The sequence below is a fragment of the Drosophila nasuta genome, chromosome 2R (assembly GCF_023558535.2).
Source record: "Drosophila nasuta strain 15112-1781.00 chromosome 2R, ASM2355853v1, whole genome shotgun sequence".
Taxonomy (NCBI): domain Eukaryota; kingdom Metazoa; phylum Arthropoda; class Insecta; order Diptera; family Drosophilidae; genus Drosophila; species Drosophila nasuta.
In genome coordinates, this window is record NC_083456.1 from 33,016,016 (window position 1) to 33,041,426 (window position 25,411).

General features: G+C 42.9%; 6 protein-coding genes across 8 annotated transcripts in view; 2 read left to right on the forward strand and 4 right to left on the reverse strand.

Annotated features, from left to right (window-relative positions):
* The first annotated feature begins 306 nt into the window (after window positions 1-306).
* On the forward strand, window positions 307-1,997 carry LOC132785569 (hatching enzyme 1.2). The gene is made up of 2 exons (XM_060791720.1): window positions 307-1,125; window positions 1,189-1,997. Exons 1-2 carry the CDS (start codon window positions 307-309, stop codon window positions 1,474-1,476), a joined length of 1,107 nt encoding a protein of 368 aa, XP_060647703.1. The 3' UTR covers window positions 1,477-1,997.
* Window positions 1,998-2,091: 94 nt separating this feature from the next.
* On the forward strand, window positions 2,092-3,419 carry LOC132785570 (low choriolytic enzyme-like). The gene is made up of 2 exons (XM_060791721.1): window positions 2,092-3,126; window positions 3,193-3,419. Exons 1-2 carry the CDS (start codon window positions 2,371-2,373, stop codon window positions 3,316-3,318), a joined length of 882 nt encoding a protein of 293 aa, XP_060647704.1. The 5' UTR covers window positions 2,092-2,370; the 3' UTR covers window positions 3,319-3,419.
* Window positions 3,420-3,423: 4 nt separating this feature from the next.
* On the reverse strand, window positions 3,424-5,444 carry LOC132785566 (uncharacterized). The gene has a single exon (XM_060791718.1). It carries the CDS (start codon window positions 5,363-5,365, stop codon window positions 3,716-3,718), a length of 1,650 nt encoding a protein of 549 aa, XP_060647701.1. The 5' UTR covers window positions 5,366-5,444; the 3' UTR covers window positions 3,424-3,715.
* An 84-nt stretch (window positions 5,445-5,528) lies between these two features.
* On the reverse strand, window positions 5,529-7,410 carry LOC132785568 (glutamate dehydrogenase, mitochondrial). The gene is made up of 3 exons (XM_060791719.1): window positions 6,334-7,410; window positions 5,877-6,284; window positions 5,529-5,812 (listed from the first exon to the last, which is right to left on the reverse strand). The coding sequence occupies exons 1-3, from the start codon at window positions 7,306-7,308 to the stop codon at window positions 5,588-5,590; spliced, it is 1,608 nt and encodes a 535-aa protein (XP_060647702.1). The 5' UTR covers window positions 7,309-7,410; the 3' UTR covers window positions 5,529-5,587.
* A 1,290-nt stretch (window positions 7,411-8,700) lies between these two features.
* On the reverse strand, window positions 8,701-10,674 carry LOC132784821 (glutamate dehydrogenase, mitochondrial-like). Its single transcript, XM_060790692.1, is given in 5 exon segments — window positions 8,701-9,098; window positions 9,154-9,561; window positions 9,624-9,878; window positions 9,880-10,287; window positions 10,289-10,674. Coding segments are annotated over 5 exon segments (1,593 nt in total). The 5' UTR covers window positions 10,586-10,674; the 3' UTR covers window positions 8,701-8,873.
* Window positions 10,675-11,779: 1,105 nt separating this feature from the next.
* LOC132784819 (ETS-like protein pointed) overlaps window positions 11,780-25,411 on the reverse strand; it is a 59,080-nt gene continuing 45,448 nt past the window's right edge. For 2 of the 3 annotated variants that reach the window (XM_060790689.1, XM_060790690.1), the window contains 3 exons: window positions 12,205-13,226; window positions 11,985-12,142; window positions 11,780-11,914 (listed from right to left, as the gene is read on the reverse strand). In XM_060790689.1, coding sequence (XP_060646672.1) covers window positions 11,851-11,914; window positions 11,985-12,142; window positions 12,205-13,226 — 1,244 coding nt within the window. In that variant the 3' untranslated portion in view covers window positions 11,780-11,850. Of the gene's footprint in view, window positions 11,915-11,984; window positions 12,143-12,204; window positions 13,227-14,341; window positions 16,190-25,411 lie in introns of those variants that run through there. The other variant, XM_060790691.1, reaches the window with a different exon arrangement.

The following is a 25,411-nucleotide window of genomic DNA, read 5'->3' on the forward strand; positions in this document are numbered from 1 at the left end:
ACAACATAAACAAAAGTTAACATAAAATAGAACTTTATGGGCGCTGCTTCAACACGAGCGTTATCCAAATATTTGTCCACCAATAAAGCGTGTGTGACAAAACAAGACGATTGCGATGACGATGACGTGAAGTCTGAAGGTCTGCCGGTGAAATACTCTTTATGTTTATGCATAACTGTTGACTGTTGACTACCGTCTAAATGACTGATAGCAGCTTGAGTATATAAATCCATTCCTGACCAGATCGCAGCACAGTCAAACTTGAGACAGCAATTCAGCGAATCGAGCAATCCATCAATCAAAAACATGTCCGCAACTCCTTTTGGTCTAATCCTATTGTGCCTGGCACTTGTCCAGGCTGTGCCCCTCACACTCTACGACGACATCGACGACACTGTGGTGATCGAGGTGCCCGACAATGGAATCGAGGAACCACAACCACCCAACAAGGATGTCATTGATCTGAGCTCCTACGGCGCTGCGATGTATGGCAAGCCGGATGAGCAGCTGACCGCCAGTCTGGTGAGCAACTACAGCGTGGAAACACACGCTGGAAATCCCGAGGAGCTGGGCAGCTATTTGGAGGGTGACATCCTGGTGCCACAGACTGATCTGACCATGAAGAACGGCCTGCCCACGCAATCCTCGAGGTGGCCCAAGGGCGTGGTGCCTTACGAGATTCGCGGCAACTTCAATGCCAACGACATGGCCACCATCCAAGGCGCCATCGCCCAGTATCACAAGCGCACCTGCATCCGCTTCGTGCCCTACTCCGGAGAACGCGACTACATCTCAATTGTCAGCGGCAACTCTGGCTGCTGGTCGTCGGTGGGTCGCGTAGGTGGCAAACAGGAAGTCAATTTGCAGTCACCTGGCTGTCTCAGTCGCCCTGGCACTGCCATGCACGAGCTGATGCATGCTCTGGGCTTCCTGCACGAACAGAATCGCATGGAGCGTGACGCCTTTGTGGCCATTCAGTACCGTAACATTCAGTCCGCGGCTATGAACAACTTTGAGAAGGCGGCCAAGACCGAAGCCTTTGGAGTTCCCTACGATTATGGCAGCGTGATGCACTATTCGGCCAACGCTTTCTCCACCAACGGACAACCCACAATTGTGGCAATGGTAAGTGCAGACTTTGATCTAAATCTTAAGAACCATTTACTTATTTATGTTTGTTATTTACAGCAATCAAATGGCGCCTCCAAGATGGGTCAGCGCAACGGTTTCTCCGACTTTGATGTGGACAAGTTGAATGCCATGTACGAGTGTGGCTACGTCGCTGGATCTCCAGCTGCCGTGCCAGCACCTGCTCCTGCTCCTGGAGTTGCACCTGGAGCTGCTCCCGCTCCTGTTGCGCCCGGTGGAAATCCAATTGTTGACAGCTTCATCAATGGACTTATCAGCGGTCTGGGACTTGGAGATGGAGAAACAGCTACCGAGAAGGAGGAGAAACCCAGTGAAAGTAGCAACTAAAACTGAAAACGCCCAAAGATTCTATTAATTCATTGGATCACCGCACAAATCAACCAACTATTTAAAGCATTACCATGAAACATTTATGAATAATCTAGAATTAATTGCCTGATCAAACTAAATACATAAGGAATAAACTATTAGCTAAAGTTGTTGTCAAACAAATCGCGTGCTATAACTTTTAAGAGATATTAAGATAATATCGGAATGGTCAACGATGAAATACATCAGTGAGTGATAGAATTGGATAATTCAACTTATATGATATCTTGGAGTACTTATAACGAGTTTTCAAGAGATAATTCCTATTAAAAGTGATCAATCAATCAATTTTGTTTAATAATAAAGTGGAAAATATTTCAAAGACAATTAATCCGGAAGATATAAACTTTTTCACTTCCAACAATGTTACATAAAACTATCAAAGTTTGAGATACAAATTACGATATTCGCTAAGTTAAAACTAAAACTAAAAGCAACGCAAATGTAATCTAAGCACTTCAATTAAGATTAGTTAAGCTATTTAATACCGAAGGTTTTCTAACCAAGAGTCTGTTAACCCGGTTTATAAGCGCTAAGTTTATTTCCATCTGGTTTAAATCACTTTCAAACGGGATCGCGGCAACATCGTCATCAGCTTCCATAAATCTGAAAGGTTACAGTGATAACGCTTATCGGTTACGGTTATGGTTGAAACGTGCTAAGTGAATCATTGAAGTGAACTGTAAAAACGCGGAAATAATTATTTGAACCTCAATTCTCCCAACTGGATCTTACATCCCGAGTGAAGGTCTCGTTGTAATTTAGATTCCAGTGATAACAACTGATAGTCAAAACATATAAAAACGCGTTGCCAAATTGATTTTAATTCAGTTTAAAATCAAGCAGCTTAGCATGTATCGCATCTCTGTGCTTTTTGTCCTTTTGGGACTATCGTTGACTAACGCTTATCCGCTACATACTCCAGTGATTGTATTCGACTTGAGTGTCTATGGCAAAGCATTGTTTGGCCAACCAAAACTAGCAGAACCATATGTGTTAAGGACCCAGCCACGCGTCGCTCCCGACGAAGAAGATGAGCATCCTGAGGAATCGGGCGATTATCTCGAAGGCGACATCCTTGTGCCAGAGTCTTCGATTAGCATGAGAAGCACTCCACCCCGTGTGAGCACCACATGGCCGAACGGAGTTGTTCCCTACGAGATATCGACCACTTTTCCACAGGATGATGTCGATACAATTATGCGAGCCATGGAGCTCATACAGAACAAATCGTGCATCCTATTTATACCACATACTACCGAGAAGGACTACATCTTCATTACCAATCAGTATAAGGGATGCTGGTCAGCTGTTGGCCGGATGGGAGACAAGCAGGAGGTCAACTTGCAGCTTCCAGCGTGTACCAAGAAGTTTGGCACACCCGTCCACGAATTGCTGCATGTCTTGGGATTTCCACACGAACAGAATCGCAATATACGTGACGATTTTGTTGTCATTGTTAACCAAAATATTAAAGCTGAGTTTATGAAGAACTTCAAGATCGATGAACACGGACAGGACTTTGGAGTGATCTACGACTACGGCAGCGTCATGCATTACTCCCAAAAAGCCTTCTCGATCAATGGCGATCCCACGATCGTGGCAATAGTGAGTCATCAAGCGATTATATAATACTTTTAAGACATCTCTACATTGCGCATCTCTTACTTACAGAAAAAAAGGGAACCTGGCGTTGAAATGGGACAACGAACTAATATATCCGATTCGGATGTAGCGAGGCTAAACCGAATGTATTGCGAAACGGAAACTGCGTCGACTCCCATTCCAGTTGAGACGTAAAGATCAGACAAAGATATTTTCCATGTATGAAAGAAAATTTATATAAATTTATTTACATAAAATTTAGCTTGCTTTTAATGCAAATAAATAATGTAAACCAACATATTGCTTAAATTTCCTAATAGTGATATTTCAATATTAAGGTACTTTAATATTTTCTCAATTGTGCTGAATTCTATATTCGACAAGCACTTTATATAGCTTAGTTAATTAAATGATATACTTATTAACAATTGGACATGCAATTTACATTTGCTTCGCTTTAGATTGTCAACGTCAAGTTTTATTACACATACGCATAGTGGGACATCGTAGATGAATTTAAATTCAATTCGCATTGGCCAGAAGAAGTACGAAAAGAAAAGAAAAAAGAAAGTGAAACCCAAACGGAACGGCTTCACATGTTGCGCTTGGCTGCCAGCATGCGGGATCGAGGCAGACGACACTGGCTGATGCTATGGAGACGATACTGCATCTCGGGCTGTGTGATCTTCTCGTAGAGCTTCTGCTTGGCCTCCTTGACGGTGTGGATAGCGACACCGTCGCCGCCATCGTCGATGTTAAAGGCTTCGCCCTCGGCACACTCGGGACACTGCTGGGTAAGCACAATATCATTGAGATCGGTGGGCAGCTCGCAGATCTTTTCGATCTGCTTGACCACATAGTCGATGTTGCCCTCGTCTTGGCGCTCGAACACGTACACGCTGGCCACAATGTCCTGGATACGTGCCTCGAGCAGCTTAACAAAGCGCTCCACATTCACCAGATTCACATGCGTGTGATCCCCCAGGAGATCCTGCAATGGCGATGTGTCCACGGAGCACATGTCGCAAAGCATTTCGATGCCCTGCAGCAGATTCTCGAGGCGCGCATCGTTGCTCTCGCGTGTCTTGTTCAGCTCTATGTTGGAGGCCTGCTTCTGGTGAACTTGATCCTCCAGCTGCTGAATGAGATTGATCTGATCCTGCAGCGTATTGGAGTTCTCGCGCTTCAGCTCCACAATATCTTCGAAGAGCCGATTCACCGAGTTGTTCAGCAGCGTAATGTGGTAGCTCATCTCGTTGGCGTAGTTGAAGAAGGAGTAGTAAAGACTCTCCTGCTGCTGGAATTTGTCTATCACCTCCTCCACATTGCGTGAGTTGGTGTAGTCGAGAATCTTTTTCAGCACCGAGTTATACAGACTGATCTTCTTGTTGTGCTTGCGCCGAAACTCGTCGCGTCGCTTGTACTCCTTGGGCTGCAGATCGGCCAGCACTCGATCCCTGCCCTTGCACTCGATGAACGCCGTGTTGTCCGCATCGGCGGCCACCTTGCGCATTATTCCCTGCAGCTCGATACGTCGCAGTTCGCGCTCCTTGGCCTCGCGCTTCGTGATCTTGTCGATCTTCTCGTAGACATCGATGCAGCCATCGAAAGTGTTCAGCGCATACTCAATGAGATCAATGAGATACTTCTTGTCGCTGTTCAGCTTCTGCACCATCTTGGTGTATGAATCGTTGAAGAAGGTGCGGTGATTCAGTATCCTGATAAGTTGCTCTCGCAGCTCTGCATTGGCCGCAGTGAATCCACATTCCTGTCGCACCCCAACCTCCAGTGAGTTCTCCAGAATAACCATCTTCTTGCGCACCCTCGCCACATGCGCCTGATGCTGTTGCTCGGGGACTGTGAGTCGATTCAGATTGTAGATCTGTTTGCGCACTCGGCTGATCTCGCGTTCCATGTTGCAAATTGAGGTCTTCAGCTTGGTGATGTCCTCGGCAAGATTCTCCTGGCACTCCACATGACAGCGAATCTGCCGCAAATAGCGATTGTCCTTCTGAGTGTGCGTCGATCCTCCAGCCACCCAAATCTGTGCGCGCAGATCGTTCTTCTCCTCCTCGAGGCGATCGATCGTGTTCTCGTAGCTCGCATCGATGATAGTCTCATTACGCGTCTTGACCTTGCTCGACAGCAGTTTCTTGTACTCCTTCTGTCGCTTGCCCAGCTCGCGGTGCTTAAGCAAATAACTCTCGAGGAACGCGGACTTGTTAAACGGTTGTGTGTCCATTGTGAAACTCTCTTTTTAATTTGCAATCAAATCAAAACTATTCTCGTGTAAGCTGTGAAAATTGACTAAATTTATGTGTGTCTATGCTTTAGGTCTGTCTAAAGTTCGAGTCTCTAGATCTCGTTTTTGATTTGTTGAGAAGAAAAACTATGCTTACTATAGATTGACTTTAAAAAAATTAAAATTTATTTAAATAAATAAATAATTTAAAATTTTCAGAATCTACTGCTGCGATATGCCAGAGCTTTCCAAAGCACGGAAGATCTTGAAAATGGACCAGATGTAGGCAGCAGTTCGTAGATCGTTGCACAGCTCAAAACTGTGAGCTGTCATCTTGATGCCTTCGGCAGCCGATTCCATAACAGTCTGCAGAGCTGCATCCACAATATCGGCTTCCTTGGTGCAGTCGCGAATTAACTTGAGTTTCTTATTCGCCTTGATTGTGGGCTAGAAATAAAGAAGGCTAAACATTTCGAAGCTGGAAGTAGAAGTAAATTAAATATGTACTTACGAATTCACCTTCTCCGCAAACACTAAGAGATTCATTCATCGAATTGACGATCTCGACAATAATCCGCGAAATAGTCTTCGACTGCATTTTACCATAGGATACATGATTGATGTTCTTGAGATACTCAAAGTAGGACACTGTCACACCCCCAGCATTACAATACAGATCGGGAACTATTAAGACGCCTTTGTCCAGCAGAATCTTTTCTCCAGCTGGTGTGGTTGGTCCATTGGCTCCTTCCAGGATCAGCTTAGCTTTAATATCCTTGGCATTCTCACTGGTAATAACTTTCTGAGTTGCACAAGGCATCAGGATATCACATTCTGCAGTTAGGAGTGAACCTTTGGATGCCTTCGCCTTTGGATATCCCTTTATGGTCTTCTTCTCCTCCTTGAATTTTATAACATCCTAAGTAAGTAAACATTTAGTTTTATCCTTTGACAATATAATCTCTTACGTTAATATCTATTCCATCCTTATTGGCAAGACTGAAGCCCATCTCCTGGATTCCGATAACTTTAGCGCCTGCTTCGTGGACAAACTTTGCGGCAAAGGAACCGACGTTGCCGAAGCCCTGAACAATAACTTTCTTGTCCTTCCAGCCTGTCTTCAAACCAATCATATCCATCCATTCTTTGTCCTGCAGGAACAAGTCGCCCGATTTCCACACGCCTCGTCCTGTTGCCGAGTTTCTTCCATTAATCCCGCCCACGTGAACCGGCTTCCCAGTTACAATAGCTGCCGCATTGATATCCTTGTAGCCAAATGTTTTCGTGTACTGATCGACTATCCAACTCATCTCACGTGGACCGGTGTTGACATCGGGTGCAGGCACATCTATGCCGGGTCCAATCATATTTCTCTTGAGGAGTTCCATCGTATATCGTCTCGTGATCGTCTGCAACTCGCCAACTGTATACTTGGCAGGATCGATGCGGACACCTCCCTTGGATCCGCCATATGGCAGATTGACGCAGGCACACTTGAATGTCATGATGGAGGCGAGTGCCTTGACTTCGGCTTCATCCACATCCATAGCAAAGCGAATGCCTCCTTTTAACGGCAAACGATTCCTCACGTGATGCGCTCGATATCCGGTGATGATCTCATAGGTACCATTGGATTTTATGATGGGGAAACTGACTTCTATCGAGGTGCACACACTTCCAATTAAGTTGAGGATTGCAGAGACTCGGGCTTGCTTGTGCTCGGGTTTCAAATGGTTATACTTATCCATTTCCTTGACCAGTTCCTTCTCCATTGTCTGGGCTGCTCTGTGATAATAATACAGCACCATCGCGGAGAACTCTGGATCCTTGTCCGTTGCGATTTTCTGAAGTTTCTCTGGAATTTTGTGCTCAGATCGCTTCTGCATTTGTGGAGGCGCCTGGTGGCGTCCATTTAAGAGAGCATTGGCAATACCACGAAACATTATCGCTCACTTTACAAAGTAAAATTTTGTTAAATATTCAATTTCATTCAGATTTTTAAAGAAAACTGTTACTTTGCAAGAATTTTAAAACAATTTTCCAAGGCAAGCAAGTATTTGTTTGCTTAATTTTTAACGGTCAAATAATAAAAAAATTAATTAGGTAAGTATCGGAGTTGGTAAGTATCAGAGTTGGTAAGTAATCTATTAACAGATTCTGTTATTAGCAGCTCCTAAAAGTATGCAATGGTTTTATAAATCATCGAAATGGCGAATTCACTTTCTACACTTTTCTGTTCGCCTGGTATTTCACCTGTTCAACTTGGGTTTTTTGGCCGTCGCTGCAATTTTTATTGGCGAGTGAAAAAAATCGTTGCATACTTTAAGGGGCTCTCAAAAGCACACAGAAAATGTATAAAAACACAAAATCCTGGATAACTCGAAAACTGTAAGGACGATTCGGATGTCCTTTGGCATGCAAATTGTGCTTATTAAGACGAGTTGATTGACACTTAGAACGGAACGATTAACAAAGTTACGACCGAGTTATGACTTATTTTATGTATACAAAAAAGTCCTTGTAACTTTGGTGTTTGAAGGACTTTCGTCCTTTTGATTTTATAGTCGATTTTCGATTGATCAGAGCTAACTGTGGTCCAAAGGACATCACGATAGCAATTCAAATGCCGGAGTTAGCCATGATTTGTGGCTTTTTCGACACATTTTCCATGCCTACCCCTTGACAAAATTGACGAAAATTTGGGCTTTGTTTTTCTAACATTTTTGATTACCAATTGATAGTCATTTTTCTGTTCGCCTGGTATTTCAGCTGTTCAACTTGGGTTTTTTGGTCGTCGCTGCATTTTTTATTGGCGAGTGTAAGAAATTGTTGCATACTTTTAGGGGCTGCCAAAAGCACAAAGAAAATTTATAAAAACACAAAAGCCTGGATAACTCGAAAACTGTAAGGACGATTCGAATGTCCTTTGGCATGTAAATTCTGCTTATTAAGACGAGTTGACTGACACATGGACCGCAACGATTAACAAAGTTACGACCGAGTTATGGCTTATTTTATGTATACAAAAAAGTCCTTGTAACTTTGGTGTTTAAAGGACTTTCGTCCTTTTGATTTTATAGTCGATTTTCGATTGATATGAGCTAACTGTGGTCCAAAGGACATCACGCTAGCAATTCAAATGCCGGAGTTAGCCATGATTTGTGGCTTTTTCGACACATTTTCCATGCCTACCCCTTGACAAAATTGACGAAAATTTTAGATTTGTTTTTGTAACATTTTTTGTTTTGAGAATGCAAAAAATGAATCAATTTTAAAATTTTTAAGTAATTGATTAATATATTGCAATCGCAATAGTTTTTTTCATAATTTGCTTATTTCTATAATATTTATCTTATATTTAGTTGTTCTTTTTGAATTAAATTACTTTCAACACATTTTCCTTTAAAACACTAAGCATCAACAATTTACAATTTTGCTCTGACAAATCCTTACAATACATGAGAGATATCTAAAATTCTAAAATGATTTTGTCTTCAAACTGAAGCTATCACTGCTGTGATATACCGGAGCTTTCAAGAGCACGGAATATCTTGAATATGGCCCAAATGTAGGCGGCAGTTCGTAGATCGTTGCAGAGTTTGAATTGATTTGCTATGTTCTTAATACCAATGACTGACGACTCCATAACTGTCTGAAGTGCTGCATCTACGATTTCGGCTTCCGTTGTACAGTCTCGAATTTTTTGAAGACCACGATTAGGCACTATTTCTGGCTGATGATCACAATGAAAAATTTTAACTTTAAACAATAACTAAGAGATCACTTACAATTTTACACCCTTCTGTTTCCTTTAACGATTGGTTTATTGAATTCATAACCTCGTGAATAAGCTGAGAGGTTGTCTTGGCCGTCATCTTGCCATACGTTACGTGGTTTATGTTCTTTAGATACTCAAAGTAGGACACTGTCACACCCCCAGCATTACAATACAGATCGGGAACTATTAAGACGCCTTTGTCCAGCAGAATCTTTTCTCCAGCTGGTGTGGTTGGTCCATTGGCTCCTTCCAGGATCAGCTTAGCTTTAATATCCTTAGCATTCTCGCTGGTGATAACTTTCTGAGTGGCACAAGGCATTAGGATATCACACTCTGCAGTGAGCAACGATTCTTTCGTTTCCTTCGCCTTTGGATAACCCTTGATGGTTTCTTTCTCCCCCTTGAACTCCATAATATCCTAATTTGGTAGAAGCTACATAAAATTACTTTCATCACATTGCGTTTAAAATTAAGTCTTACATCGATATCTATTCCGTCAGCGTTTGTCAATGAAAAATCCACCTCCTGGATACCTATTACTTTGGCGCCTGCATCGTGGACAAATTGTGCGGCAAACGAACCCACATTGCCGAATCCCTGAACAATAACCTTCTTATCTTTCCAGCCAGTTTCAAAGCCAATCATGCCCATCCATTCCTTGTCCTGCAGAAACAAGTCGCCCGATTTCCACACGCCTCGACCTGTTGCCGAGTTTCTACCATTAATGCCCCCCAACATGAACCGGCTTCCCAGTTACAATAGCTGCCGCATTGATGTCCTTGTAGCCAAATGTTTTCGTGTACTGATCGACAATCCAGCTCATCTCACGTGGACCAGTATTGACATCGGGGGCTGGTACATCGATGGCAGGTCCGATCATATTCCTTTTCAACAATTCCATCGTATAGCGCCTCGTGATTGTCTGTAACTCTTTGGCTGTGTACTTGGAGGGATCGATGCGGACACCTCCCTTGGATCCGCCATATGGCAGATTGACGCAGGCACACTTGAATGTCATGATGGAGGCGAGCGCCTTGACTTCGGCTTCATCCACATCCATAGCAAAGCGAATGCCTCCTTTTAACGGCAATCGATTCCTCACGTGATGCGCTCGATATCCGGTGATGATCTCATAGGTGCCATTGGCTTTTTATGATGGGAAAACTAACCTCGAGGGAGGTGCAGACACTTCCGATTAGATTCAAGATTGCACTCACTCGCGCTTGTTTCTCTTCGGGCTTAAAATGCGTGTGCTGATCCATTTCCTTGAGCAGCGTCGGCTCCATCACCTGGGCAGCTTTGTGATAGTAGTAGAGAATCATCGAGGAGAACTCTGGATCCTTGTCCGTGGCGACTTTCTCGAGGTGCTTCGGCATTTCGTGCTTCAAGCGTCGAATCAACCGTGGAGGACATTTTCTGTTTCGCGTGAAACGTTTGAACATTATGAAAATTTGTTGTAAAACACTAAAAATTAAAATGATGTCAACGAATGTTTGATTATATAATGTTTTTGAATGTTTTTTATTATTGTATAAATACAGTATTTTCAAATTGCTCTACATAATACGTGGCTACGGGCTACGAGCTATGCTTAAATAGTTTATAGCTATACACAAAATGTAAACATAAGTATGAATGGTCAATTCTTAACGCATGGAAAACTCTAAGCAGCCAATGATTAAAAAATAACTAAGAGTATGCATTAAATATTGGGCATACTGCAGACCTACGTTGTCGATATATTGTATATATATATATATATCTTGGGGATATATATCTGTGTGTGTGGTTTAAAACTCTTGGGTTTCGCACGGAAGCGCAGCAAATTGAGTGGGGGGAAAAAGGGAGGATAACTTAGTTGTAGCGTTGTAGCACAGGTTACACATAAATATGATAGACTTACAGAGCTAATATTATTTGTTGTTTGTATTTATAGTAACTATAATTATGATTATGATTATTTTAACATACTCTCTATTTACACACGCACAACGTACAATTTAATGGTTTGTGAATTTGTTTAGAACTAGAAGTAGAAAAAAAGCGACCCCGTTTTGCAAATGTAATAAACATGGTAGCGTTTTAATATCACTTTTTGGGGACATGCACTCGGTTCTCTTATGGCCTCTTTTACGATGGATACAATTGGATAGCATTTATGTAGTAGAACTTTCATTCGACACAAACAATCGCATTGCACAAAAAATTTCAAAATTGAATACGCTCTGCTTTGCCTCGACAATCGTCATAAACTTGCGATTGCGATATAGAATTTAAACTGGTTTGCTTCTTGAATTGTTAAACTGTTGAAAATCGTTTGCTAAAGACTAAAATCTGTACTTATGCTAGCGTATTTTCAATTAATTTCAAATTAATTCAAAAGTCTAATTTTTACACGATACACACAATACGATTATCAATTAACAGTAGCATTAAAATTAATATTAATAATAATAATAATTACAATGTTATTACGACGCTCTAACACATTAATCTCGTAGCAAGATCGCAGGTATCGCTGCTGCTTAAAATTTAACATCACGCTTGGGAAACAATAACTCTCAAAAATTAACTCTCTTTCTTTCGCTGTTGAGTACTATATAACTTTCATTGTGTTGTGTTGTGTTGTGTTGTGGCCTTTAGATCGCTATCTCAGATCAGATCAGATCAGATGAATTCCTCACGCAGCTTCAGTGCTGCGCGTCTGCTAGTCGACGTCCTTCTTCTCGATCTTCAGATCGAACTTGGCCACCAGCTCCTCTGGCGTGTGACTGTTAGAAGGAGAAAATATTAAATTAGTTTCGTTTTCCAATTGATTTCTCAATTTCTTTGACTACTTACCCGACCAGATTCTGCAGATCACAGACGAATCGATAGACATAGCGTTTGCCAGCTGTCTTGTGGATGATGTTTTTGTCGTAGTAATAACGCAGACCGCGGCTCAGCTTCTCGTAGTTCATCTTCGGCTTGTTCTTGCGAATGCCCCAGCGACGTGCCACCTAAGAAAAAGAATTGAATTATTATACATTCAAACTGAGGAATGAGCAACCAATGAACTTACCTCATCGGGATCTGTTAGCTTGAACTCCCAGCCATCGCCCGTCCACGAGATGAAGCTTTGACACGTCTTGTCGAGCAGCAGCTCGAGCAGAAATTGCCACAACTGAATCGGTCCCGAGCCAGTGAAGCAGGGCACGCCTCCCTGCGTCGAGTAGCCGCCCAGCAGCGACTTGTCCAGCCCCAAGGTGGTCATGTAGGCAGCCGGATGCTGGTGCGCATGGGCGCCCCACTGATCCATGTTGGGCTGGGCGCTCATCGTCTGGAACTGTGCTTCATAGGGCGTAAAGTCGGAATTGCCGAAGGCATCGTGGAAGCGCGGACGTCCGTAGGAATTGTAAAAGTCCGGACTCCCATCCATGCCGTAGCCATTGTTGCTGTTGGCACCGCTGCCGCTGCCATTGCCCACACTCGAGGTCTGACTCTGATGCTCCTGCGCCGAAATCGTGCTGTGATAGTCGCTATCATCGCCGCCAGCTGCGCCGCCGCCTCCGCTGTTGCCGCCAGCTGCGCTGCCTCCGCCCGCTCCCGGATAGTGTCCGGCTGCTGCTGCTGCCAGATGTGCGGGCAGCCCGTAGCTGCTGAGATCTGTGGGATCGTTCTGGGCATTCGAGACGTAGCCATTGTTGTTGTTACTTGACTGTCCTCCGGTGCCGGGCTCCTCTTTGAGTTGGTGATGTTGGTAGAGTGCTGCAGCCATTGCTGTCATGTAGTTGATGTTGTTGTTATTGTTGTTGTTGTTGTTGTTATTATTGTTGTTGTTGTTGGTGCCCGCATTGCTCTGGTTGCTGCTGTTGGCGTTGTTGCTGCTGCCAGTGCTGCTGCTGCTGCTGTTGTTGTTATCAGCAACATTCTGCTGCTGCTGCTGCACGCCTGGCGGCAACATGTTGTTGCTGCTATTGCTGGCATTGTTGTTGTTGTTGTTGTTGCTATTGCCATTGACAAGCTGCTGTTGCGATTGCTGCGGTGGCGGGCTGTTGTTGGTGCGATCGTGGGCATTGCTGTTGTTGTTGTTGCTGCTGTAGCCTGCAAAATAAATGAATTAAAATATTGAGTAAGAAATCAATTTTGATGGAGAATTTAATACTAAAAGTACAGCTAAAAGATACAGCTTTAATTGATATGCTGAAATCAATTTAGTTATAGACTTAAATACTAAAAGCATAGCTAAAAGATACAGCTTCAAATCGCGCATCACTTGAGATGCTTTTCAAGCTGTCAAGACACAAAATAAACGCAGAGGGGCGTCGCTGGAATACAGACGAGCACCGTCGCACGTCGCTTCGGAAGCCAATCAAAATTCGAAGCGCACACCAATACTCGCGTCATCCAATAGATACACGCCGCACACAGATACACACGCATACACTCACACCAGTTGAGCAACCCTCTCGCTCTCACTCGCTCTCTGGATCTAATGTGAGCGCACGCTACATTAATTGCAAATACGTCGAAATTTAACACATTTCAACGAATGTGCTGCTGCTGTTCGTGAGTATCTGTGGGATACTCGAAAACCTGTTGAGATACACACTAGCTCTCTCTCTCTCGCTCTCTCTCGCTCTCTGTCTCGCTTGCCGGCGGGGCAGCAGCAAGCTTAACGCTTAACGTTTTCCCATTCGCTCGCGCGACGGTACTGCGCAGATACAAAGCTACGAAAAACTGCGCCCGTTGGCTGCCGAAAGAGTTGTTTTCTTGGGTGCCTCCCACACACACACACACACACTCATATGCGGCAGCATCTGTGGCAGGCTTCAAGGCTAAACTATGTGCCTCATCTATGCTAGCTAACTAAATGTGTCGGAGACTATCTCGTAATTCCACGCGTTGAGGCATTTATCACCAGCTCAATCTGAGTTTGTTGTATCTAAATCTGAATCTCGTTTTCCATTTCCATTTTGCCTCCCCCATCAGCTCAACTTGTTGCGTGTTGCTTGCTCGCTTGCGGGCAACACGGGCAACAAACAAAACAAACAAACTTGAAAACGAAATTACAATTTAATTATGCGCTGAGGGTTGTGCGCACACACATCTTTGAGCTACTTTTCACACTCGAACACCTTCTCAATTGTAATTAAAAATTCCATTTCCATTTCCATTTCCATTTGATGTCCGCAAATATTTGTCATCTCCATTATTACCTGAACTAAAGAAGTTGATATCCGAGTCGGTGTAATACGAATTTCCAGCTGCGGCTGCCGCTGCTGCTGCTGCTGCTGCGGTTGCTGCGTGATGCGCTGTGGTTGCTGTTGCTGTTGACGTTGGCGAATAATCGCCCACAAAGGGCGCCATGTCATTAAAGTAGCCCAGACCGAGCGACGCCGCCGTCGAGCTGCCCAAGGCGCCAGCCAAGCCAAAGCTTTGCGTCGACCCACTCGACGATGCACTCGAACTCGAGCCGGAGGATGAGGAGGCCGTGTTGCTGCCCGTGCTGCCGCCGGACAGTCGATGTTGCTGCTGCTGTTGTTGTTGTTGCTGTTGCGTGGGGGAAACGTAATGCTGATGTTGTTGCTGGTGATGTTGTTGCTGCTGCTGCTGCTGGTGTTGCTGATGTTGATGCTGATGTTGTTGATGTTGCTGGTGTTGCAGTAGATGTTGCTGCTGTTGTTGCTGCTGCGAAGCTGGCAAGACATGTTGCTGATGCTGCAGATGCGACGTCTGCTGCGGCAGATGATAGTTTGAGTAGTTGTCGTAGCTTTGTAGCACCATATTGCTGATGGAGTCCTTGGTTGTCGCTGATGTTGGATAGTTGTAGTTGGGTGCCGTGTGGCAATTGTTGTTGATGTTGTTGCTTCTGGCAGGATAATGCTGCAGATTCCTATACAAAAGCTGCTCCGTGGTTCCCTCTGCTCCCGTTGTTCCGGTTGCTGTTGTTGCCTTATCGCTGTGATTATCTGAAGCGTTGGCTGCACTGATTATGGTGGCATTGACTAGGAACGCAGAGGGCGGCATTTCTTCGCGTTTTCCAATTGATCAATTGTCAAAAACTGAATGTGAAAAGTGCACGTCATTGACTTTTCGTATAATCCGTGTAAGCCGCAAGTATTTCGGGTCTCTATTCTCTATTCAAATCAAATCAAATCTGCGGGATCCACACTGTCAACTACTCAATTGACAATAAGTCTCTGAGTTGTTCGGTTTTTATGCTGGTGGTACTTGCAGTTGTATTAAAAATGATTTCACTTTTCAGAGTTGGGATGAGTATTTTAATTTTTGCACTACACGAACGAACACACAGAAAACAAAACGTCTCCGAATGCGGGTTCTAATCAATTGAGTGGCTTCTGGACATGGAATTGGTTCTCATACTTGAGTTAAGAGCACACAGCACAGATCTGAATCGACCACTATATTTAAATATTAGTATTATGTGGGTGTTTAGCCCTCGATTCTATATTTCACATTTATCAAGAATATTTTGGCTTCCGTTCCGTTCCGGGGTAATTGCCTTATGATTCGCACACTTGTTTTTTAAAGATTGCTCAAATATTTTCAGATTATTGATGTTATGTTCACTTGTTGTCGCTTTACGAATTCCGACGCATTTTGAATTCAGATTAAAATTTAACACTTGCTGGCAATTGCTCGCATTTAATGGCAAATAATTGAAGGCAATTCTGAGATGCTTTTGCACTCGCACTCGCATTCGCACTCACATTCGTATTCACATTCACATTCGTATTAAACGAAACTTGATAAATTAATGCGCATATCGTACATATTTTACAGTTGTGTATATATTATTTTTCTTTTTCTTTTTTTATTTTTTGCGTTCTGTGTTGTTGTTTATCAGCATTTGCACTGCACCATTTTGTGTGTGATTTTCATTTAGTTGTTTTCTTAAATCCCCGCTGAGAATTCTTCTTATGCTCGATGGTACAATGTGGCGTATGAGTGATCAAAAGTGATCCGAACAAATATATATTGCGAACAAGCGAGCGAGCGACGGCAGCTCTTCTACCTTCGACATCCGTTTAAGAACTGAAGTTGCCCTGAAGTTGCGCCTCGTGTTGTTGCCTGTGTTTCGTATCTACACGACGTCGTTGTCGCTGTCAGTGTGTGCGTGTGTATCTACAGCTAAGCGAGTGTGTGCGCTCGTATCTCTCTGCCTTCGTGTTCGCTTCGCTTCGGCCACACGAGCCACTCACTCACTCTCTCGCTCTCGCTCTCTCATTCACTACACTAATGTGCCATTGGCAATAATAATAATAATCAAGAGGAAGGCGTACTTGTATACAACTACAACTACAGCTACAGATACAGATACAAATACGAATACAGATACAGCTGGCGAGTTAAGTAAGAGTATTTAAAGTCCTCTGCATGCGAACATTGAATTTGTATTTATAACAATTTGTGCTCCACTTGTTGATCTCTCTCTCTCTCTCTGTGTGGCAACTTTGCTAATTAGTTGCCCCCAAAATGGAGCCAAAAAGATCATTAACAACGCCAACACATCGAGAGAGTCCAAGTTTGACCCGCGAGATCATCAAAATGGCCATCAGCAGCCCACTTGCCACTTGCCACTGGCCAGCAGCATTCGTATTGGAATGAATATGAGTGTGAGTGTATGAATATGAGTGTGAGTGTGAGTGTGGGCAGCAACTCATCAGCGAAGAAACGCCAACATATTTCGTCGATAGAAGCATCTCATAGATACACACACACACACACACACTTTTAATTGAACAAAGTTGGGATTGGCTGCTGCTTTTGATGTGGCTGCTGCTGCATGAGATCATTGCCAACAAGTTGCTGGCGAGTCTTCAACACAATACCAAATTAGTTGCCTTCTTTTTCTGCGTTTTTTTGCGTTTTCTATTTTTCATTATTATTATTTTTTTCGTTTCGTTTTTTGTACGTGTTTTTGTTGCTGCCATAATTGACAAAGACAACAACAACAATCTTTAAGATTTTTGTGTGTTGTATAATTGTTGTTGTTCACGAAAAAATATAAAAATGGTGGCCAAAAGTTGCGAAACGTGAAACGTGTTGTAGGTCGATTTGTGGCAACAGCCAATGACAAAATGAGAAAATCGACTCCAGAAAAGTGAAGCTCGCAGTGGCCAAAACAACACGTTCCAATGATGCCAAAACTCCCAACATAGTTCAACGATTAGCAACATTCTAGCGTGAGAGAAAGAGAGAGAGCAACAATTGCTTATCGCTGCAGTTATCAGTTTATAACTCTTCTTATTGATTCTGCTTAACTGATAAAAAACAGCAAAAATGAAGCACGATAAACGCGACGACAAAACTGCAATGGCCTCAAAGCTCAAGTAATTCCTGGAAAATTGTGGCAAGTATTATAGAGTGGGTACTCGTAATTCCCCCCCTCCCCTCTCTCTCTCTCTCTCTTTCTCACTCTCTCACGCTCCTCTACAGAGGTTTTACCTTGTGCGTTAAAGTTGCTGATAAAGCAGAAAAGTTGCCAATTTAACGGCTTCCACAAATTATAATTCGACTTCAAATTATGTTGCTTAAAATGCATGAACAGTGGAAAACGCTGAAATGGTGAAAAACAAAAAAAAACGTTAACAGCTGTTGGCCATTTGCGGTGGCTTTAATGGAACTTGACCACAAAAGGATCGCTGAATACTTCGCTGCTCTTCGATGGCTCTTCAAATTCTTATTTGCTATACCCGCTACTCGTAGGGTAGAAGGGTATTATAGCTCTTCCTGCCTGGTATATTTTGCACTCTATGGTATATTTCGAATGTAGTACTGCATCAATATACCAAATATAGCTATTAGTATATTTTCCAATATATTAATTTGGTTTATCTTTAAAGTATAAAATAGAATATTTTGAATGTAGTGCTATTTTAATATACCAATTATAGCTGTTGGTATATTCTTAGTATTTTTGTGCTATTTTAAGATGGTATATTTTGAACGTACTACTATACCAATATATACTTTTGGTATACCATTTTTTTATATATTTTCGGATTATTAATTTGGTATATTTTAAATTGAATACCGCACTGTTTTGATTTTATTCATAATAGTTAGCGAGTATCTCACAGTCGAGCACACTCAACTGTAGCTTTCTTATTTATTTTGTTTTTTGGCCACTTACAAATTCCGGCAGCACACGCGCCTATCCAAAACTGGCTAAAACTTGTACTTGTATTCGGTAGTATTCATAAAATATCCAGAGATATTTTTTGATATTTTGATTTGCTGCGTAAAGTGGCAAGAACAATGGCAGCATAAGCGGAAATACACAAAAAATACAAAACAAGAGAAACAACACACACAAAAAACTGAACGAGGCAATGACAGCTGTGTCTCTAGCAACAGGAGGGAGAGAGTAAGAGAGTGAAAGAGAGAGAGAGAGAGGTGATGATGGTTGATGCGCCTCGCTTACGGCCATTTCCGGTTGAAGCACGTGCGCACTAAAGAGGAGACACGGAGACATCATCAACCACCGAAGCACTAAAGCGAACCAGCGAAGCACCAATCACAATCGGAATCACAATCGAGGAGGAATTGGAAGCGGATCCTATCAAACTCCGATTCAAACTCTGTTGAGGAAAACTTGAAATTACTTGCCCAAAACGCACACGTTCAAATTTCAATCGAAAATTTGACAAAACGCGCCGAGGCGAACATAATAATTACGAGTAGGCAAATGAATACCAAGTGAGTGCCGAATGAATGAATGGTTGAGTGGTGTGTGCCAAAAGGATTGAGGATTGAAGATTGAGAGAGAGGCGTTGCCCAGGAGCTGGCGACGCTGTTGAATTTCAATTAAAAGAAACTCGAAACAACAAAAGATGCTCTCGCTCCTTTCCTCCTTCCTCCTCTCTGTCGATGTCGATGTGGTGCCAAAAGGGATTACAATTTAATGCAATAACGCGTTCTTGAACGCACAGAAGATGAACAACTAAAACTGGTTGCAGGGAGTTGCAGGAAGCGCCTACCAAAGGGAAGGGAAGGGAGGGGAGGGGAAGAGCCACAGCTGTCGAGGGCGGCAGAGAATAGGAGAAGAATAGGAGCAGCAGCCAGGAGCAGGCTGACACTTGAGCTCAATCGCTGGCGAATTGATATCAAATTAAAGCTGGATCTTTAGCACACGTGTGCAGCCAAAATCAAGGTTTACTTCTACTTCTACTTCTTCTTGTTGGTCTTTGTCTCTTTTCTCTGCTCTTGCTAAGCACTTCCGCTGCCTGCCACGCGTGCTCTGTCCCTCTCTTTCTGTAGCTCTCTTTCTTTCGCTCAAGTGTGTGTGTGGAGGCAACGCTAATGTAAATCGGATGTCAATGCAGCGTGATGTGTATATAAATTAACAACAGGCAGCAAACTAAAGCGCGAAAGCGAGAGACAAGTGTGTAGAATGCACTCGAAGCGACAGAGAGAGAGGGAGAGAGAGAACCTGTTAGAAGCCACAAATAAATAAATAAATAAATAAACTGTTAGTCTGCAAAACGGAAGGAAATCATAAACACAGCAATACTCGACTCGATGCGGTCTCAAGAAGTTGTTTTGACACGCATACTATCATAATTACAGCTGCAGCCCACCAGATAACTACAGAGTGCAAAAGAGGGGCAAAGAGATGGAGATGCAGAGGGGGGAGACTCTACCCCACACACACAAACACACACACCTGTTTGCTGCTTCCGTGCAGCGCGGTGGCAAAGAAAAATATCAATTTTCCACGTAAAACGAAGCTGGCCAAGATGCGTCCGCAATTTAGCAGTATGTGAATACAGTGAATACACTCACTCACTCACTCACTCATAGTAAGTATAGAGCAATTGGATTGAAGATTGTGTACCTGCATTTTGACAACAAAATAAACAGATGCAGCTCTAAAGATATGCTTTGATTGTTAGACTTGTAAACAACAAACACACAATGCACAGGAGCAGAGGAGAGGGGGAAAGAGCATGGGAAGGGGAGCAATAAGAATCGACTGCGACTCAGTGTGTGAGTTGCATTATCTTGGCAGCTCCTTGGCGCGCATTTAGAGCGGAAATGAAACCAGATACTTTGATACTAGAGAGAGCAAGAAAGAGACAGAGACAGAAGCGAAGCGAACGCATGTTCAGCACTTGCAAAGGAGTCGCCTCCCTTCCCCTCCTCATCAGCTGCAGCAGCATCATTGATCTTCAGCTCTGATGAGGCAGCAGCAGCAGCAGCAGCAGCGTGTAATGATCTGGCCATAAATGAGACTGAAGCTGAGGATAAACATATTATTGATCTAGGTACTTGTGCATCTTGATTAAAATGCGCTGCTGCTGTTGAGGCTGCTGTTGATCTTGCCACAAATGCCATGCCACTTGCCACAGGATACATTGAAATTGCAACCTCGGCCATTGATCTTGACCTGCATTGAGTGCATGGCAAATACTTATTGATTGATCATCTTTCGAGTTTCATATCAAGCAGGAAGTAAACATCAATCGAGCTGCAATCAGCGCTGTGCCTGGAATTTATGGATATAGATCTGGTTACTGCGTTGTTCCTGTTGTGAGGACAGACAGTTGGTCAGCTTTGGAATATTTGAGTGACTCGCTAAATGGCTCATTTAATGCCCGCTTTTCCCACTGTTCACAGAAGGTGGCATGCGGTCAGCAACAACAACAACAACAACAACAGCGACAACAGCAGCGATAAAGTGAAGGCAAAGCACAAACGAATGAACTCGAACCCTGCAACTGCAACGGCAACGGCAACTGGCAGAACATCAAATTGTGCACCTGTCCGACTATCTCCATGACTACGACAACAACAAGCGACAGCAGCAGCAGCAACAGCAACAACAACTCGAAATTCGGACAACATGTGTGCCCTGTGGAGAGCGAGAGCGAGCGACAGAGAACAGCGAGCAGAAGAGAAAGACGCCGACCCCAGGCTCAAAAACTCTGATCGGGACAACAGTTGTGTGTTGTGTTGTGTTGTGTTTTGTGTGTGTGGCTGGCTGAGTTTGCGCTTTTTATTCGAGGCCAGATTGTGTGCCACACACACACTCACGCACACACACGCAATCGCCCACACATTTCCGAGTTTTGGTTCCGAGTTGTGAACTCGCTGTGAGAAACCTGCAGGCTGCCCTCGTCTCTGTCTCTGTCTCTGCCTCTGTCTCGACTTTGTTGCACACGCAAGATGCAGCCAGGCGATATGAGGATATGGGAATATAGGAATATGGACAGAGTACCCAAGTAGGGATATTAGAAACTCAGCAGCTACCTGCCTGGCCACTTTGGCTTGCCTAATTCACTTGCGCCGTCGCATTGTCCTTCACTCACTCTCTCTCTCTCTCTCTCTCTCTCTTCAAGTCTGCTGCACACTTGTGGCTCATTCATAAATCTGAGCACAAAAGGCACTGAACTGAACTGAACTGAATGTTCTTAAGGTCTTCGATACGGAACTAAAGGAAGTAAATTACCGGATGTTGTATTCTCATTTGCTTGTCGTTTCTTTGTGATTCACCGAGATATCCTGCGGCTTCTTGTTGTTCTCTTGTTCTTTGAGCGACCCACAACAACCTTGCTCATTTGTCATGCTGCTTCCCCTCTCCTCTGTTCGTCTTGTTCTTCACGCTTTTCGCACGAAATGACCAATAATAAACCTTCTCCTTTCCTCATTGTCCTTTTCGGTTTTTTGGCAAACTGATCTGGCAATCGAAACTCAGAAGTATCTGTATCTGTTTCTCTAGTTGTATCTATGCATCTGCTGTGTGGGCCTAAGTAATTGCATTTTGTAGCTCGTTAATTGCATTTATGCAATGGCTTTTTAATAGCCCCTAGAAACCTTTTCCCACGCCAGCTGTGGGGGTAGCAAAAGTTTTTTTTGTACAATTTACTTAGAATGTTGATAAATTACACAACAAATGCCGCTCACGCAAAAGCAAAGGCGCGACTCATGTTCCAGCTCATTGCGCGTCAATGTTTCGTCCTGGCCAAGGACAACATTGCAGCGTGGGAGAGACTACAACTCAAAAGAGGGGAGAAACTACGAGTAAAGTCAACTTCGATGCGTTATCTAGGCAAATGACGGAGAGCAGAGTCTGGGCAAATAGGTTGAAACATGGCGAGCAAACAAATGAAACAATATGAAAACAACATCAACAACATTTACAGAAAGACAACAACAACAACAAATCAGCTGCGCAAGCGCAGAGATCAAAAGACAAAAATGCCGACGAGTCGTCAATGGAGAAGCGGGCTGGGCTCAAAGCCCAAGCAGAGCAGAGCAAAGCAGGCCGAGTCTCTGACTCCAAATTGCAAAAGCCGGAGCCAGAACAGAGAAGTGGAGAGAAGTTCGAGGGGGGGAACGAAAAATTAAAAGCTAAAACAAGCTGAAAATTCAAATTTATTTACACTTTGACGCATTTAAAACAAAGCGAGCGCGGAAAGAAAGAAAAACAAAAACGAAATGTAGACAAATAAATGAGACGATGCCAAAGCCAGCCAGCAACAATACGCATAACGATGTGAAAATTAAGCGAGTGACAGACAGAGAGAGAGAGAGAGGGAGAGAGAGATAGACAGAGAGGGAGAGAGAAATTAAACAGGGCGTTGAGGCAACTGATAAAAATCAAGCGAGCAACTTTTGCACTGAATTTACGAGAAACCCGCAGCCCAAATTGCATTAGCTTTTTTTTTCTCTCCTTCACTGTTCTCCGTTCTCAGTTCTCAGTTCGGAATGAGAATTTTCCCACGTTGTCCAGAACCCAAACTCCAACTCGAAGTCAACTCAGGTGCTCGGGTTGTTTTGGCCCGTAGCGACTGACAACGACAAATTATAAACATGGCTTAAATGACGGTCCTACAAATTGCGAGTTTGTGTCTGTGTGCTTGCAGGACATGCCGATGCAGGTCCTTCTCTGACCTGGTGGTTGTTTCTAAATTCCCATTGATAGCCATCAGCAGCAGTTGAACCACCCTCAGCAAAACCTTAGCTGCACTTGCTCTTGCATCTATTTCCCTACTGTTGCATTTCCCTCATTTCTATATAATTTTGTTATTTGTCTGTCGGAGTGACAAGTGTCGGCATTTCAATGCTGGCTTTGGTTTCAGTTCCCAAGGGTAGCTCTCTTGTTATCAGATATCAGCTATCAGTTTGTGAAATACGAGCATATTAATTAGAATTTCACTTTAAACTCGGAGAGTATGAGATACATTTGTATCTTTAAGATTTGTGTCTAGCTGCTGCATAATTCGATTCTCGCACAATTCAATTAGCTGGCGGCCACAACGCGAAAATTGCGTTAATGAAAATTGCGAAAATAAACAAAACCAAAAATGAAAATGCATTTGCACTCGGGTGTGGGTGAAAAGCCAAAAGGGGCTGATGAAAACTGTAACAGCGGAAATATGCAAGGAAATTGCCACGACTGAGTGAAGACTGCTCGCACTCACTGTACACACTTCTAACGGATATTTCTCTCCTCTCCGGAAATTGTGGCTTAAAAAGTGAAAATCGAAAACGAAGACTGCCAAAAAAGTTGTAACTTAAAAATACTTTAATATAAAATTTGATGCAAAACTAAAGCAGGCAAAATATACTTTAGTATCTGAGTTGAAATTCGCATTAATAATGTAATTATTGGCACACATATACACTCATGTGTGTATACAGGAGCAACGGCAGAAAAAAAGCGCAGCCTCACATCCGGTCAACATTTTGTCGCCGTTGCCGTCTCTTTCATGTGAACTCTTTTGAGGCAGCAGCAGAAGCAACAAAAAAAAACAGATAAATTAAAAAAAAGAGGTAAACCAAATTACACGAAGCACACACATGAGGAGGGACAGAGATAGCAAGACTTTAAAAGACAGAGACAGCCAGAGTTGAAGTCAGAGTTGGGAGTCGAGTTGAAGTGGAGTCGAGTTGGAGTCTAGGCAGATTGTCCGTTTGTTTAGTTAAGCGCGAATCTAAAACAAGTTACAGTTCATTCATTTCCATTCATTCACTTCATTTCGTTTCATTCACTCACCCATTCAATCGGGCAGCTTTTCGAACCGGCTTTTGGGTGCCCCATTCATCGAAGTTGCCAGCGAACAACGAACAGCGGATGTTCGCGTAGTTCTTTAGGGGGCCACAGCTCCCGCCTCGATCTCTGCTCTAAGATTTCCCCCCACTAAACACACGAACATAATTTGATTTTATTTATTTGTTCGCTTGCCAGAGTTAATAATTATAAATTGGCGTACAACTTGGCCAACAACAACAACAACTCGAACATCTGTTGTGTGTTTTGTCTATTTCTCCATTTTGTCGTTTGTCTTTTTTTGTTTGCCTAATTCTTAATGATGCATAAAGTGAAGTTGTTGCTTTTAAAGTTTTGAAAGTTGATTGCAAATTAATTGCCAAAGCTGCCTCCATGCACGAATTTGATACGTTTTTGCAATGCCAAATGTCGAAGACATATGTATACAAAAAATCAAACATCAATAAACATATTTAAACTAGAGATGGAGAACAATCGATGGCACTATCGAGACACAATCGATAGCAGCAGATACTATCGATAGCTGTCATCTCACATTGTTCTGTGTAAAATCGTCAGCAATTAAGCAAAAACAAATATAAGGAAAATAAATATATTCCACAATGTATCGAATTTAAAATAAACTTCGATAATCGATGGCAATCGATACTATCGATAGCATCCACCTCTAATTTAAACCACAATTGACAGCTTTTGAATTAAGCAACTTTCAAGGGAAATTCTAGTTAGAAAAAAAGTTCAAATTCATATTGTAATTAACAGCTATTTAAAGTAATTGAAGCTACGTTTAATAAAGGCATTTAAACAAAATTAAAGTTGAATAATTTCTATGGTAATTGGCAAGTTGAAAGTGCAAATCATACTTCTCTTAACACCTCTTTTACAGTTATGCAATTTATTTATTTTAATGCCAAGTCGAGTTCAGGGCAGTTCACAACGCATCGCAATGAATGTATTGCGAATAGTTGTTGTATGTTTATCTATTCATCTAGATTCTAGAGCTGCAGCTCGTAGTTACATATGAACCTCCAACTATAAATGAATGTATTTGTATTCGTATTCACGATCCAATGCAATTCGTCTCTCTCTCTCTCTGTCTCTCTGCGTTTCGTTCATTGCCTTTGGCTCTGTCGCTTTTATTGTTGCTGTTGCTGTTGTTGCTATTAGCGGCTTTCGCATTATACAATTTAATGTTTAATTTTTTTCCCCCCGAGTCGAACAGCAACAACAACAACAACAAGAACAA

Coding starts and splice junctions, on each gene's coding strand:
- LOC132785569 (XM_060791720.1), top strand. CDS start 307: ATGTCCGCAACTCCTTTTGGTCTAATCCTATTGTGCCTGGCACTTGTC. Junction 1,126..1,188: donor AACCCACAATTGTGGCAATG/GTAAGTGCAGAC, acceptor TGTTATTTACAG/CAATCAAATGGCGCCTCCAA.
- LOC132785570 (XM_060791721.1), top strand. CDS start 2,371: ATGTATCGCATCTCTGTGCTTTTTGTCCTTTTGGGACTATCGTTGACT. Junction 3,127..3,192: donor ATCCCACGATCGTGGCAATA/GTGAGTCATCAA, acceptor TCTTACTTACAG/AAAAAAAGGGAACCTGGCGT.
- LOC132785566 (XM_060791718.1), bottom strand. CDS start 5,365: ATGGACACACAACCGTTTAACAAGTCCGCGTTCCTCGAGAGTTATTTG.
- LOC132785568 (XM_060791719.1), bottom strand. CDS start 7,308: ATGTTTCGTGGTATTGCCAATGCTCTCTTAAATGGACGCCACCAGGCG. Junction 6,285..6,333: donor AGGATGGAATAGATATTAAC/GTAAGAGATTAT, acceptor TTACTTACTTAG/GATGTTATAAAATTCAAGGA. Junction 5,813..5,876: donor TTTGCGGAGAAGGTGAATTC/GTAAGTACATAT, acceptor CTTTATTTCTAG/CCCACAATCAAGGCGAATAA.